General features: G+C 42.3%; 1 protein-coding gene across 1 annotated transcript in view; it reads left to right on the top strand.

The window, feature by feature from the left end:
* The window catches only part of NRP1 (neuropilin 1), a 143780-nt gene that overhangs the window by 72369 nt on the left and 58248 nt on the right, over positions 1 to 13163 (top strand). Inside the window, 1 exon segment of the mRNA XM_074984974.1 lies at positions 3977 to 4143. Within this exon segment, the coding sequence (XP_074841075.1) occupies positions 3977 to 4143 (167 nt within the window).

Raw genomic sequence — 13163 nt, 5'->3', positions numbered from 1 at the left:
ACACCAGTTACACCGACAGGTGATCTTCCATGAGAGGTGGTAATTAGGTTGATGGGAGAATTCTCCCATCACCTTAGCTCTGTTGACACGAGGGGCCAATTCAGTTTAACTGTGTTGCTCAGAGATGTGGATTTTTCATACCCCTGAGCAATGCAGTTACCAGCCTACCTGCCTAGCATGGACCAGAACTCCCTGCATGTACATATTCATGTTTATTTCCAGTGATAAAGTGAAAGCTGTTTTACTGACAACAGAAATAGTCGTCTTCTTTAATCCATACTGATATATGTTTCCTTGTTTGCGTTAATGGCTAAACCACGTATAATCTGTGTTTACACTAAGACAAAATTTCAAAATGGCCATGCTAATGGCCATATCGAAGAATACTAATGAGATGCTGAATTGAATATTCAGCGTCTCATTAGCATTAGGACACTTCCAGCTGCAGTGCTTCAAAAGCGCCACTTTCGAACACGTGTGGCTCAGCGAGGCTACAAAGGGGTCCTTTCCAAAAGGACTCTGCACATTTCAAAATCCCCTTATTCCCTTCAGCTGAGAGGAATGAGGGGATTTCAAAATGTGTGGGGTCCTTTCAAAAAGTACCCCCATGTAGCCTCGCCAAGCCGCACACATTCAAATGTGGCGGCCAGAAGCATGCAAATGCCAATCAGGCTCTGAATATACAATTCAGTGCCTCATTAGTATTCTTCAATTTGGCCATTAGTGTGACCATTTCAAAATTTTGGCCAAGTGTGGCCACGGCTATGGAGTCTGCTACTGACTTCAAGCTAAGGAAACTGCTCCTTTACCTCAAGCTGCTTTCAACTGAGAGTCCAGAGGCTTCCATAAAGTTCTTATGGTCTGGGCTGGAGTTAACCTTTTGAAGGCCTGCTGCTGTGTGTTTGTGGGCCCTATGAGAGAATCTGGGCATGGTGCTGGAGGGGTAACCCATGGAGTGAGAAGTCACCTGGGGCAATGGGGCACAGCACAATGGGGGGTGGCACGCCACCCCCGCACAAGGGTACTGTTTAGAAATAAGAGGCTGCCAGATGCACGCTGGTCTGACCCTTCCCCTTGGGGTGGATTCATGCAGCACACCACAAACAGTCCATCTCCATACCCCACAGGCTCTGATACCCTGTGCTCCCACACTGAGACCCTGCACATTTCCCTATGCCAGGTACCTCCACACCCATCCCATCACAACTGCACAACACCCCATACAGAACCCCCACATACTTCCTGGCATCTTCCACTGTACACACCCCACTATTCCCAGAATGCTCATTGCTCTACAGCCTCACCACCACAACTACACAGCACCCCATAAAACCCCCCACTGCCAAGTGCCCCAAAACACACGATTTCCCAGTCCCCCTCAAAGATCCACTCTCCCATGCTATGCCTCCCAGACGTACTTACCAGCCCCACTGGGAAGAGACCGTGTCTGCTGGGCTGAGCTGGCAGTTCCATGGGAGTCAGTCCCAGGACAGAAATCACCCTGGCCCCCTGGGAGTGGGGCAATCAGCCATGCAGAGCAGAACCTGCCCAAGCCAGGACCCACTTACCTGCTGGGGCCTGGTCAGGACCCCTGTCCCACATCCACAGGCTAAGACTCACCCAGCCTCATCACCAGTCCTGAGCATTTCAGACCAAAGGAGGTGAGACTGGTTATGACACTTTTGCAGCACACTGCGCCTATGTCTGGACGGCAGGCTTCTGTCGACAGAAGTTTTTGTCGACAGAGCTTGCATCCAGACTGCAGATCTGTCGGCAGAGATCTGCCAGTCGGGAGTGTTCTGTTGACATCCCTGTACACCTCATTCCACGGGGAAGATGTCTAAACAGAGGTGGGGGTTTCTGATATTTGGCTTCATGTGGCCAGGCCAAATGTCAGAAAAGCCTCTCCAGACAACTGTCAGCAAAAGATACACAAATTGTGGTGCGCAGCTTGCGTATCTTTTGCCAACAGTTCCCTGAAGTTTAGATACAGCCCAAGATGGAGGAGGGCCGTTCATACAGCCCACTCACTACCCTAGGTTGCCCTCACTGCTGTGGTGGGTCAGGAACTGGGGAGAATGTGGTATATTATGGGAGGTATAATCTAGCCAGAGAGCTCAGCTCACAGAGGAGAACTTAGATATGAGGCATCCACACAGTGGCAACTGGTGAGAGAACTCCAGGAGGAGGAGGTACTGGCCAGATTACCACCCCTTTCCACAGCACCCCTGTTCCAAAAACCCCTCTTCTTCTCTCACAGCTTTATCTCCACCCCTGCCCAAACCACCTTGCCCCACCCCGCTCCACCTCTGCTTCTGCTTCTGCTTCTGCTGCACCCTTGCCTGTCTCTTCCCATAGAAGCACCATGCTGCTTCTGGTAAATGTGGAGGGCAGCCGCTTCCTGCCCCCGGAGTGGCACAGCCCAAGAACAGCTCTGGGGGAGGGATCGGACTGCTGGGAGAGGCACAGTGCTGAACAGTGAGTGTGGGGAGGGGCTGGGTGCTGGAGGGGTGCATGTGACCTCTTGCGCACCCACATTATAATTTCCAGGAGGCACAATGACAGCATTTCCCTGGTAACATTTTTGGTTTTCAGCTAAAAGCTTTTGCATGAAAATTTTCAGGATTTGTTCACTGAAAAGTTAAAATTTTAAACAGGAAAAATACAAATTTGTAAAGGGAACGAGCTGTCACAATAAATTAAAAGCATTTCCATTCAGCCATTAAAATTCCTTCCCTTCCCTGTTACACTCTTGTGTACAAACATGTTCTTTCTGGCCCTGAGTTATTTACTACACTCTAGTTTTGCTTTCTCACTGTACAAAACTGTTGTTTTTTGTTAGTTATAGATGAAATCCTGGTTTTCCCGTGGGCCATTCATCATGGTGGCAACATAAGGAAATTGTTCCCCAATGTAAGATTAAAGCTTCCAGTCACATAATAAGAAATAAATTATTTTAACAGCATTATTGGAAACAAAAGAAAAATCACATCTAGTCATATTTCTATTGCACTGGGTTTTTAGCTATTTTACTTCATGCATCTCATCTAAATTTACTGCTCAAGAAAGGCACTGTCCTCTCTGCCCTCCATTTTAGAGATCACAGGTATGAAATACACTGGATTACAGACTTGGAAACAAATGTCCTTTTTATTTTCCCCATGGAACAGGTATAGCATAGGCAGTAACAATGCAAACATCCCCACATCACTATGCAAATATGCCTCGGCTCTGACTGGAAGAACCTTCTCCAGTAGTGAGAGAGTAATTTAGTCCACATGGCCCATTCAGCCTTTGGCCAGTCTGTAAAGACTATCAGCTAAGCAGCCAATTAATGCTAAATTGTCCCGGAAATGTTTATGTCTACTGAGATTCAATGGGAATCGTCAATTCATGTAACACACAACTAGTTATCAAAGGAATGATAACTGCTTTTGGTCATTAAACACCTGGGGTGGATTCAAGCCTGGTTTCTTTTCTTCATTATCCAGGATATGGGAAGAACTGATGGACTTTGTAGTAATAAATTTTAAAGTATTTTGGCACTTGATTCTACTACATTACAAAAAGTCATATATTACAAATGTTGATGCATCTCCTGGCTTGTTTGCTTCAGTTCTGTTAGTAATTATAGGTTAAACATACATTGTTTTATGTTATAAATCCACCCACAGAACTGTTTTGCTATCCTAGGAAAGAGAATTTGATTGTCCTGTATTGAAATGGCTACAATGCTGAGCTAAAAATATTTGCAGAGAATTATTATTGCAGGAATTGCCATGGCAACTCAAGTGACAGCATTAAGAATGATACTACAAGCTCAATACTGCCTCAGTTAAAGTTGCTAAAGCCTTCAAAGTCACATATAAAACTAACTTTAGTTTTTCATATTCAGAACAGGAAAACATGGTCTCATTATCTTGAAACTAAACTGAAATAGCTGATAAAGTGATCATGGTAATTTATTTTTCTTCAGATTTCCAGTGCATGGAACCACTAGGTATGGAATCAGGAGAAATTCACTCTGACCAAATCACAGTCTCTTCCCAGTATAGCACCAACTGGTCTTCAGAAAGGTCCCGGTTACATTACACTGAAAATGGGTGGACCCCTGGAGAAGATTCCAGTAGGGAATGGATACAGGTAAGAAGATAAAGTTACCAAGACAGTATTAATAAAACCGTGGAGTGTTTTCAAGATGGCAATGAAAAATGTAAAGAACGTACAGAATGATACAAAAAATATTTCTGCATAATGTAAGAACTGTTGCAAGCGAATGTCTTACATTCTCTATTATACCCACACAAGAAAGACTGACTCCCGAAGGTATACCAAAGAAAAGGTCAAGAAGCTTAATGCTTCTGCTTCCTGCTTCTATTATTTTTTCAGTCTTCTGGACACAAATAACAGAGATTTTGATTTAGTGGAAAAGTCAATATTAGTTTAACATATACTTAATGTGAAATGGCCCAGTTAACTGAGCATGTGCTCTCTTCCTAACTGATAATAGTTATGTGGCACTCTGTTTTAATCGACGAGCATTTCACCTCTAAAGATGTGAATCCAATTCTATCTTATGTCAGAAATTAAATGAGTTCACTGTTTCCAGTCTTGCGCTTAGTACTATTCATCCATATCACAAAACAGAACATTCTTTGGTATGACTGATAATCTTGTCACTGAAGAACTGTTGATACAGACCCCAATCCTGAAAACACTTATGCACCTGAGTACATTCATTTAGTTCAGTGGGATTACTCACTCGGGTTTATCAGTATTTGCATGATCAAACCTATAGTTTGCATGATCAAGCCACATTCTTCTGGAACACGTTAGAATTTTATATATATTGATTATCGTGTAATACAACCAAATTTATTTTGGAGGCTAATACTAATTTTTCTATACCTACTATCATGCACACACACAAATGCAAACTTATGTGCATTATTTATTAGAGTCTTTTTCATTTCGTGCCTTAATTGTGATCCAATCTATGTTGCTGACAGCAACATCCAGGAGAAATTTCACTTATGTAAGATTAATAATGCTGTATGTAACAGAAGTTTAAATATGGGGCGCTCTCTTTCTGCATCTGTTGTTTTCCATAGGAAATTACTAACTGACATACAAAAACAATGTACCATTCCCCATCAACAAGAATGTTCACATTGGTGTTTCCTGTGAGGTTTGCTGTATGCAAGAAAGCTTAAAACATGTTGAGGAGTATTCAGTAAGGGGAAGAAAGAAAGGAAAATTCTAACTTTTGTGAGTCTTTGTAGACAATGGGACTCTTAGGAGTCCGGCTGAGGAGGGCCAGAAATATCCTGAATTGTTGGAAACATTGTGAGTGATGGATTTAGTAATACTGTACTTGAATGTAGCAAAAAAGTAGTTGATTAATATTCCCTTAACTAGCCATAAATAAAAGTTAAAACCTCCCAACTTTACTTAAGAAGTTACAGGCTTGGTATTAACCAATGCTACTTGAAATCCATGGCATGTGTATGGAAAAGAGTGGAATGCATCAGAATGAAATTCCATATGTTTCATCTGTTTTTATGGATTCTTTTTTTTTTCTTTTTCTTTCTTTCTTTCTTTCTTTCTTTCACATTTGTTGCTGCATAATCCAACCAAGCAGGCTAGTCAACTCTCATTCATGTGGCTTATGTGCATTATTCAGTCATAGTAACTACATACATACATTTAATCAGGCAGCTCATAATTCCGCATTACCCACATGTTACAAAACAAAAAGGTTCCTTTAAGATGATGACTTGGGGGGTACACAGAGTCAGAAGTCTGGGATTCAGAGAACTAGATCTTTCAAGGAAAAATATGTTTATGTTTAGTTTTTAAGGACATAGATAAACAGCGTGGACTCAGTCCTATTTTGCTCTACCCTTTATGATTGGCACAACTGATGACTGGGGGGAAATGGCCACCTTTCCATTACCGCAAAAATCCCAAACATAATTTAGAGTGACCTCTGGCAGCAGCCAGCAAAGAAACTGCTGAAGTTACCATGAGCTCCATCCTGACAGACTGCCAGCTGACCTCTCCCAGGCCATGCCTGTACCTGGTGTGGTATAGCCGCAGACTATTTTCCCCATGTGTCAGGGTCTCCAGTGGGACTTGGCTCTCTGAAGCAGAATTAATCCTAGAGCCAAAAACAGCTTCATATCCATCCTGCTCCCAATGCAGGGCTGTGTCACATTGACATGATTGAGCCCATAACAAATTCCTGGGAAAAAAAATGTGTTGCACTACTTGTGCATGTTATAGAGGAGCTCTGCATTGCTGGACTCCACAGTTCACCAGAAGGGAGCATTCAGGAGCATGCAGACAGCACAGATATATGTTCCCAAACTCTGTGGGTCTGTTTCTGATTTACACTACTGATCCTTTGCACGACTCCAGCAGATAAAACTGAGGGCCCTGCACATTGCCAGAGCTTAAGTGTAAAGAAGACTCAAGCCCTGGAAAAGAGATGTGGGGGAGGAGTGGGATACTCCTCTAATGCTGCTACCTATATTCTGCAGTGGCAGTAGCCACAAACTGGCAGCCCAAAAATATTAGCAAACTGGGGCTGAGGATTTCACCTCTCGATCCTGCATGATTTTCAGCAGCTGGATTCCTTTTTCATCCCAGTTGGCCCAGGGCATATGAAATTTAGGAAGATATAAGTGATTGGTTCAAATGCTCATCATTATCCTGATCACATTTCTTGATTTAATTCCATACTGAGGAACAATGGGTTTTGCACTGGCATCAGCTGAAGTTACTGGGTCAGCTGCTCAGCATGGACTTAGGCATCCATTTGTGAAAATGTTGGTTGTTGTACATTAGGATTCAAGGTCGCCTGGTGCCACTTGTTATAAACCTGTGCTGCAGGATTTTACCTGAATAAAGCATGGAAATATCAATTTTCCTTTATAGAATGTTCCCAAGAAAGACTATGCATCTCCATAAGAGTTCACAGCTAAATCACAGCAACATGCTGCTTGCAAAATACCCATAAGAGTTTGGATAAAGAAGATTCACTTTCTAGAAAGGGGAAGTCAATGGATGTGATAGAAGTCAATGGATATGGTATACCTTGACTTTAGCAAAGCTTTTGATACAATCTCCAACAATATTCTTGCCCATAAGTTAAGGAAACATGGATTGGATAAATGGACTGTACAATGGATAGAAAGCTGACTAGATGGTCAGGTCTAGCAGGTAGCGTTGTCTCAATGTCTGATTGGTGGTCAATTTCAAGTGGAGTGTCCCAAGTTCTAGGGCCAGTATTGTTATACATCTGTATTAATGACCTGAATGAGGGGATGAATTGTACCCTCAGCAAATTTGCAAATGACATCAAGCTAGGGGGACAGGTAGATACATTGGAGGGTAAGGATAGATCCAGAATGACCAAGATAAATTGGAGAATGGGGCCAAAAGTAATCTGATGACATGCAACAAGAACAAAAAGAACAAGAACAAGAACTTCTTGGGATGGAAGAATCCTGAGCATTACTACAGGCGGGGACTGACTAGCTAAGTAGCAGTGCAGCAGAAAAGGACCTGGGGATTCCAGTGGATGAGAGGCTGGATATGAGTCAACAGTGTGCCCTTGTAGCCAAGAAGGCGAACAGCAAAATGGGGTGCATTAGAAGGAACATTTCCACCAGCTCTAAAGAAGTTAGTATTCCTCTCTATTCAGCAGTAGTGAGGCCATATCTGGAGTATTATATCCAGTTCTGTGCCCCCCAGTATAGAAAGGATGTGGATGCATTGGAATGGGTTCAGCAGAGGGCAGTGAAAACTGTTGGAGGGCTGGAGCACATGACCTTGAGAAAATGCTGAGGACTTTGAGCTTATTTAGTTAGCAGAAGAGCAGAGTGGAGAGTGATTTGGTAGCAGCCTTCAACTTCCTGCAGGGGAGCTCTAAAGAGGTTGGAGAGACTCTGTTGTCAGTAGTGTTGGATGGAGAAGGAGCAATGGTCTCAAGTGACAGAGGGGGAGGTGTAAGTTGGATATTAGGAAAAAACTGTTTCACCAGGACAGTGGTGAAGCATTGGAATGTGTTACCTAGAGAGAGAATCTCCATCCCTCGAGGTTTTTAAGTCCCAGCTTGACAAAGTCCTGGCTGGGATAATTTAGTTAGGGTTGATCCTGCTTTGGGCAGGGTGCTGGATTTGATAACCTCCTGAGGTCCCTTTCAGCCGTAGGATTCTGTAATTCTATAAAGGTGCTCATGTGAAAGATCAAGGTTCCTTTGTTCTGGTGAATTATGAGCTACCTGTTTGTGTGAATGCCATACAAATATTTACTCAAACATTGCCAACAAAAATATTGGTTTCTGTAAGATACTGACTTCTGCATATATGCTATTGGAAGTCTGGGGCTGCTTCTATGCTCGCCCTCCACCATCAGAGGTGGCATGGTAATGAGACAATTTGAAGCAAGCTAATGAGGTGCCAATGTGCCTATTCGGCACCTCATTAGCATAATAGTGGCCACGCGAATTTCGAAGTGCAGAATTTGAATTGCAGATTGACAGCGTAGATGGGGGCAGCTTCAAAATAAGCCCCCACTTTGACATTCCCTTACTCCAATATAGTTCTGTGGGAGGAAGGGAATGTCAACGTGTGGCGCTTATTTCGAAGCTGACCCCATCTATACTGTCAATCTGCAATTTAAAGTCTGTGCTTTGAAATTTGCGTGGCTGCCATTATGCAAAGGAGGCACTGAATATGCATGTTAGCATATCATTAGCCTGCTTCAAATTCTCTCATTACCATGCCACCTCTGAGGGGAGGGGGAAAGTGTGGAAGCAGCCTGGGATTCAGGGAATCAGCAAAACAGGCTGAATGATATATCAGTGTTGAACCTGAAACTAAGCAGCTACTAACCAAACTGCCGGTAGCAGTATGCAAATGGGTGATCTCGAAAATGCAAATGGATGCTCATTTGCATATTTGCTTGCCAGTAGAGGCTGCGGTTGGCAATAAAAAAGCAGAGTAAACCTGGTTCTGCTGGTGACACTCCAGGCATGAGAGGCTGCCAACAAAGGCGGCAGGTCTGCCAACAGAATGAAAGATACTGACTTATCCACATGGTGTCTCCAATATCTTGGGACTGACGAAGTCGCAACACTGTGTTAAATTCCTAAAACACATATGCAAATCAGATGTATAAATAAGATGTGTGCAGCTGTCCAACTGCGGAGCGTTAGAACATGTAGCCTTAATTATTAATTTCCTTGCCTTGACATTCTTTGTATGTAGCAAATACTGTGCTACTGATCTACTTTACTTTCTTTTCCCCTCCTTTCAAGGTTAATATATTTTTCTAAAAGAAAAAAACCCTGTTCCATACCTGGAGAGGGACATCTAGAGGACGTATGATATGACTGTTTTCCTTGGGGCACTGACATCTCTGAGACCATTCCACTGAAGAAAGTTAGCAAAATGGTGGCCACTTGTTAGATTTCATTGAACAAATAGCTGCATGATTTCCAGCCGTGGACATACAATCTAATGTTCAGTGGGAAAACTAGATTCTCCTTTTGTGCTCATAAAATATTTCTCACTGGCTACATCTACACTAGCCAAAAACTTCGAAATGGCCATGCAAATGGCCATTTGAAGGTTTACTAACGAAGCGCTGAAATACATGTTCAGTGCCTCATTAGAATGCGGGCGGCCGCGGCACTTTGAAATTGATGCGGCTCGCCACCGGACGACTCATCCAGACGGGGCTCCTTTTCGAAAGGACCCCGGCTACTTTGAAGTCCCCTTATTCCTATGAGCAGAATAAGGGGACTTCAAAGTAGCCAGGGTCCCATTGAAAAGGAGCCCTGTCTGGATGAGCCACGCGGCGGCGAGCCGCATCAATTTCAAAGTGCCGCAGCCGCCCGCACGCTAATGAGGCGCTGAACATGTATTTCAGCCCTTCATTAGTAAACTTCGAAATGGCCATTTGCATGACCATGTCAAAGTTTTTGGCTAGTGTAGACACGGCCACTAAGTCTTAAGCTCAGCTGAACATCAGCTTCACACCCTCCTGTGCTAAATGAATTTTTTTTTATTTTTCATTGTGAAATATGTCAGAAGCTCAGAGAATAGATCAACAACAAAACCACACTACATGCCATCATAGCTTTTTCTCCACTTCTTCTTACTCTTATACAAATTTTTGAAATTTGCTGAAATAACGTGAACCTATGGGTGACTATATTGTCTCTAGTGGAGTCGCCCTGGGGTGAATTTCTTCCAGTGCAGTTTAAGTGAACATATAAATATTTTCTATGAATACACAAATATGAATGGACTTAGGAGATGAAAGGAATGCATGTGACAATGGTTACCAAAATAACCATTAATTTATTTCATTGTCGCATAGAAAGTTGCAGTTCCCTGATGCTACATTAAACCTACTTGTTCATTTCACTTATGTTCCACACATTCAGTTCCATTCTGTAATACACACACACACACACACACTCACACACTCCTCTTTAATTTAATCAGGGGCAAAATATTACTGTTGAAATGTATGCATATCTTTTAGGGAAAAATAGTATAGTGTTTCCATTTCTGTAATCTAAACAACAAACATGTTAATAGGTATCAATTACTGAACAGTTTCAGCTATTAGAACCAATCAGAAGGCCAGGGCAAGGGTTCCACATCTGGCTTTAGTGAAATCTGTTCCTGTCTGTGGTATTTAAAATGTAAAGAACTTCTGTTATTGTACAATTGGGAATCCTAGGGGAATACAATGTTAATGAAATCCATAACATGCAAAGGACTTTATGACTGTGCTTTCGAAACTTTTCTTTAAAAGGGTTGGCTGATTCCTGCCTTAGCACCAGTAAGTGGATTTTTACAGAGTACATTTAATGTTCCCATTTAGGACTTACACAGTGTGTAATGTAACACGTGAAAATCTTGTATTTAAATGACATTCCTTTCTTGTTTTTGGAGCCCTTGAGCAAAAACTAGACACTCCTAAACATGACAGGCCTTTACATCTCTAAGCTTCTGTAACAGATCTCAGTCACTTGCCTTCAACGGGAAATGTAAAAGACTGCAATGCTAAACAGAAGTCACTAGAGACCAGTGTGTGTGTGTGTGTTATTTTGAGATTTGTTGCCCATTACTACAGTCACTGGTGACCTACACTATCAATAGTTTTCAAGTCCTCTGTAGACATTTTTTGGGATATGTTTGCTGCAGAATCTGAAAATTAGTATCCAAACATTCCTTCCAGTCCCAGTTGCACTATTCTTCCTTCCACACAGCTCGGCCATAGTGTCTGAGGTATGCATTTTTTACTTTCTGCATAGTCAGGCAATGACTTATTGGGAAAACATTTCTTATTCCATCCACCCAGCTGGGCTGGGGCATCAGAGCAATTTCTTCTTCCCTCCACTTAACTGGACGGCGGCTCCTCAGTGGTGCAATTCTTCTTCTTTCCTGTAACATATAACAAGCCGTTTGCAAGCAGGTTGCTTGCTGACAAGACACAGCATGCCTGTTAGTTACACAAGACTGAGGAGCAAGCTTCTAGCCATGAAGCAAGTTGCCTGTTAGCCCCCTTCTATCCTCCAACTGGTAGGATTCTTTTACCAAAACCATCTCTGTGGCATCTCAGGGATTCAGTTGGCCCAGCTGTCCTCATGAGGATCAGATGGCATGCTATGAAGTCAGTTTCCTAAGGCTTAGTCTATGCTAGACCTTACAGTTGATTGCAGGTACACAGTACTAACTAGGGTAATTGCATAGGTAAAAATCAATGTATCTGTAGTCAACTGTAGGGTCTTTCTTCACTGAAGGAGGCTGACAGGAGCATTTCTCCCCTCAACCTCCCTTGCCCTCCTGAAAGCAGGAGTACAGGGGTTGACTGCAGACCTCCCGAGAGATCAATTTTGCATGTCTTTACCTGACGCACAAAACTGAACTCTGGAAGATCGACCCTGACTGGGTTGAGCTTCCCACAAGTGTAGCAAATCCCATAGTCTTTGGGGGTTTACATGACTGAAAGAGGAATGTAAATCTAAGTCTGAAATAGCGGGTAAAAATGGACCCCCTTAAGTAACGCTGAACCCCCACTAACCTCCTTTGATTAAGCTATCAATTACTGTGTATTTACTGCTAATTTTCATGTCCAGGTAAACAGGTAGAGACTGTACATAATAAATAAATAAATAAAAAAATTGAAGTAGTTCAGCAGAATGACAGGGCCTTCTGAAATAGAGTTTTTATTCCATATGTGTCTTTATTCCTTTAAATTTGCAGTTATCTATAGTCCTTTAATATTTATCTCTTTGACAATGTGACATAAAAGCATGCAGAACTGATATAAATTGGTACATAGCAGATTTACTCCTGTAAGTCTGAAAATAATTGCATTGCACCATTTGGTGCCTCAAGCATTCAGCTGTGTAACTGCCCTATTTTCTTATCAGGTATTCACTTAAAAATACAGTCAGTATTTATATAGGCTGGCACATAGCACATTAATTTCTGTAACAGGGTTATTCTTACAACAGGCAGTTGTTCAGGCTGACTTCCTGAGCAAGCTTATCTAAATGTTTCACATGAATGCTTGGGGAAATACAAACCAGTGCTGCCTGGGTTTTTTTTTTCCTGGGGAGGGGGAAGGGTGTGTGTGTGTGTGTGTGTGTGTGTGTGTGTGTGTGTGTGTGTTGCAGCAAAGTTCATCATACTACCACATGTGATAAGATGAAACCTGGAGAAATTCAGCTTTCAAGTCCTTCCAATCTTTGAAAGGCTGCCTGCAATCTGAACTTCACCAGCTTTAATGCTGAACTTACTTCATTAGAGAGTGCATTGACAAGAAAGCCCAGTAACTGTCAATTCTTCCCCCGTCTTCCCTTTAAGACTGCAAGTTATATATTCAATTTATGTCATTTTACAGTTCATAATGACACTTCAGAAAATTATAATAAGCAATAGTGGCTGTTCAGTTATGTGAGGGAAATCATTAGGGGTCTCATGTTCTTAACATGTGTTTGCATGAAGGTAAAAAATGATACAGGACTATTCCACTCTGAATATTATTAGAGTATAGATGACCCAGGCCAAAGACTGGGTTAACTGATCAAGAGGTAACTCTGATATGGAATAAATGATATAATTTGACAAAGG

Source organism: Carettochelys insculpta, chromosome 2, assembly GCF_033958435.1.
Source record: "Carettochelys insculpta isolate YL-2023 chromosome 2, ASM3395843v1, whole genome shotgun sequence".
NCBI lineage: Eukaryota > Metazoa > Chordata > Testudines > Carettochelyidae > Carettochelys > Carettochelys insculpta.
Note: the sequence above shows the minus strand (reverse complement) of the source record. Positions and strands in the feature narration are given on the sequence as shown.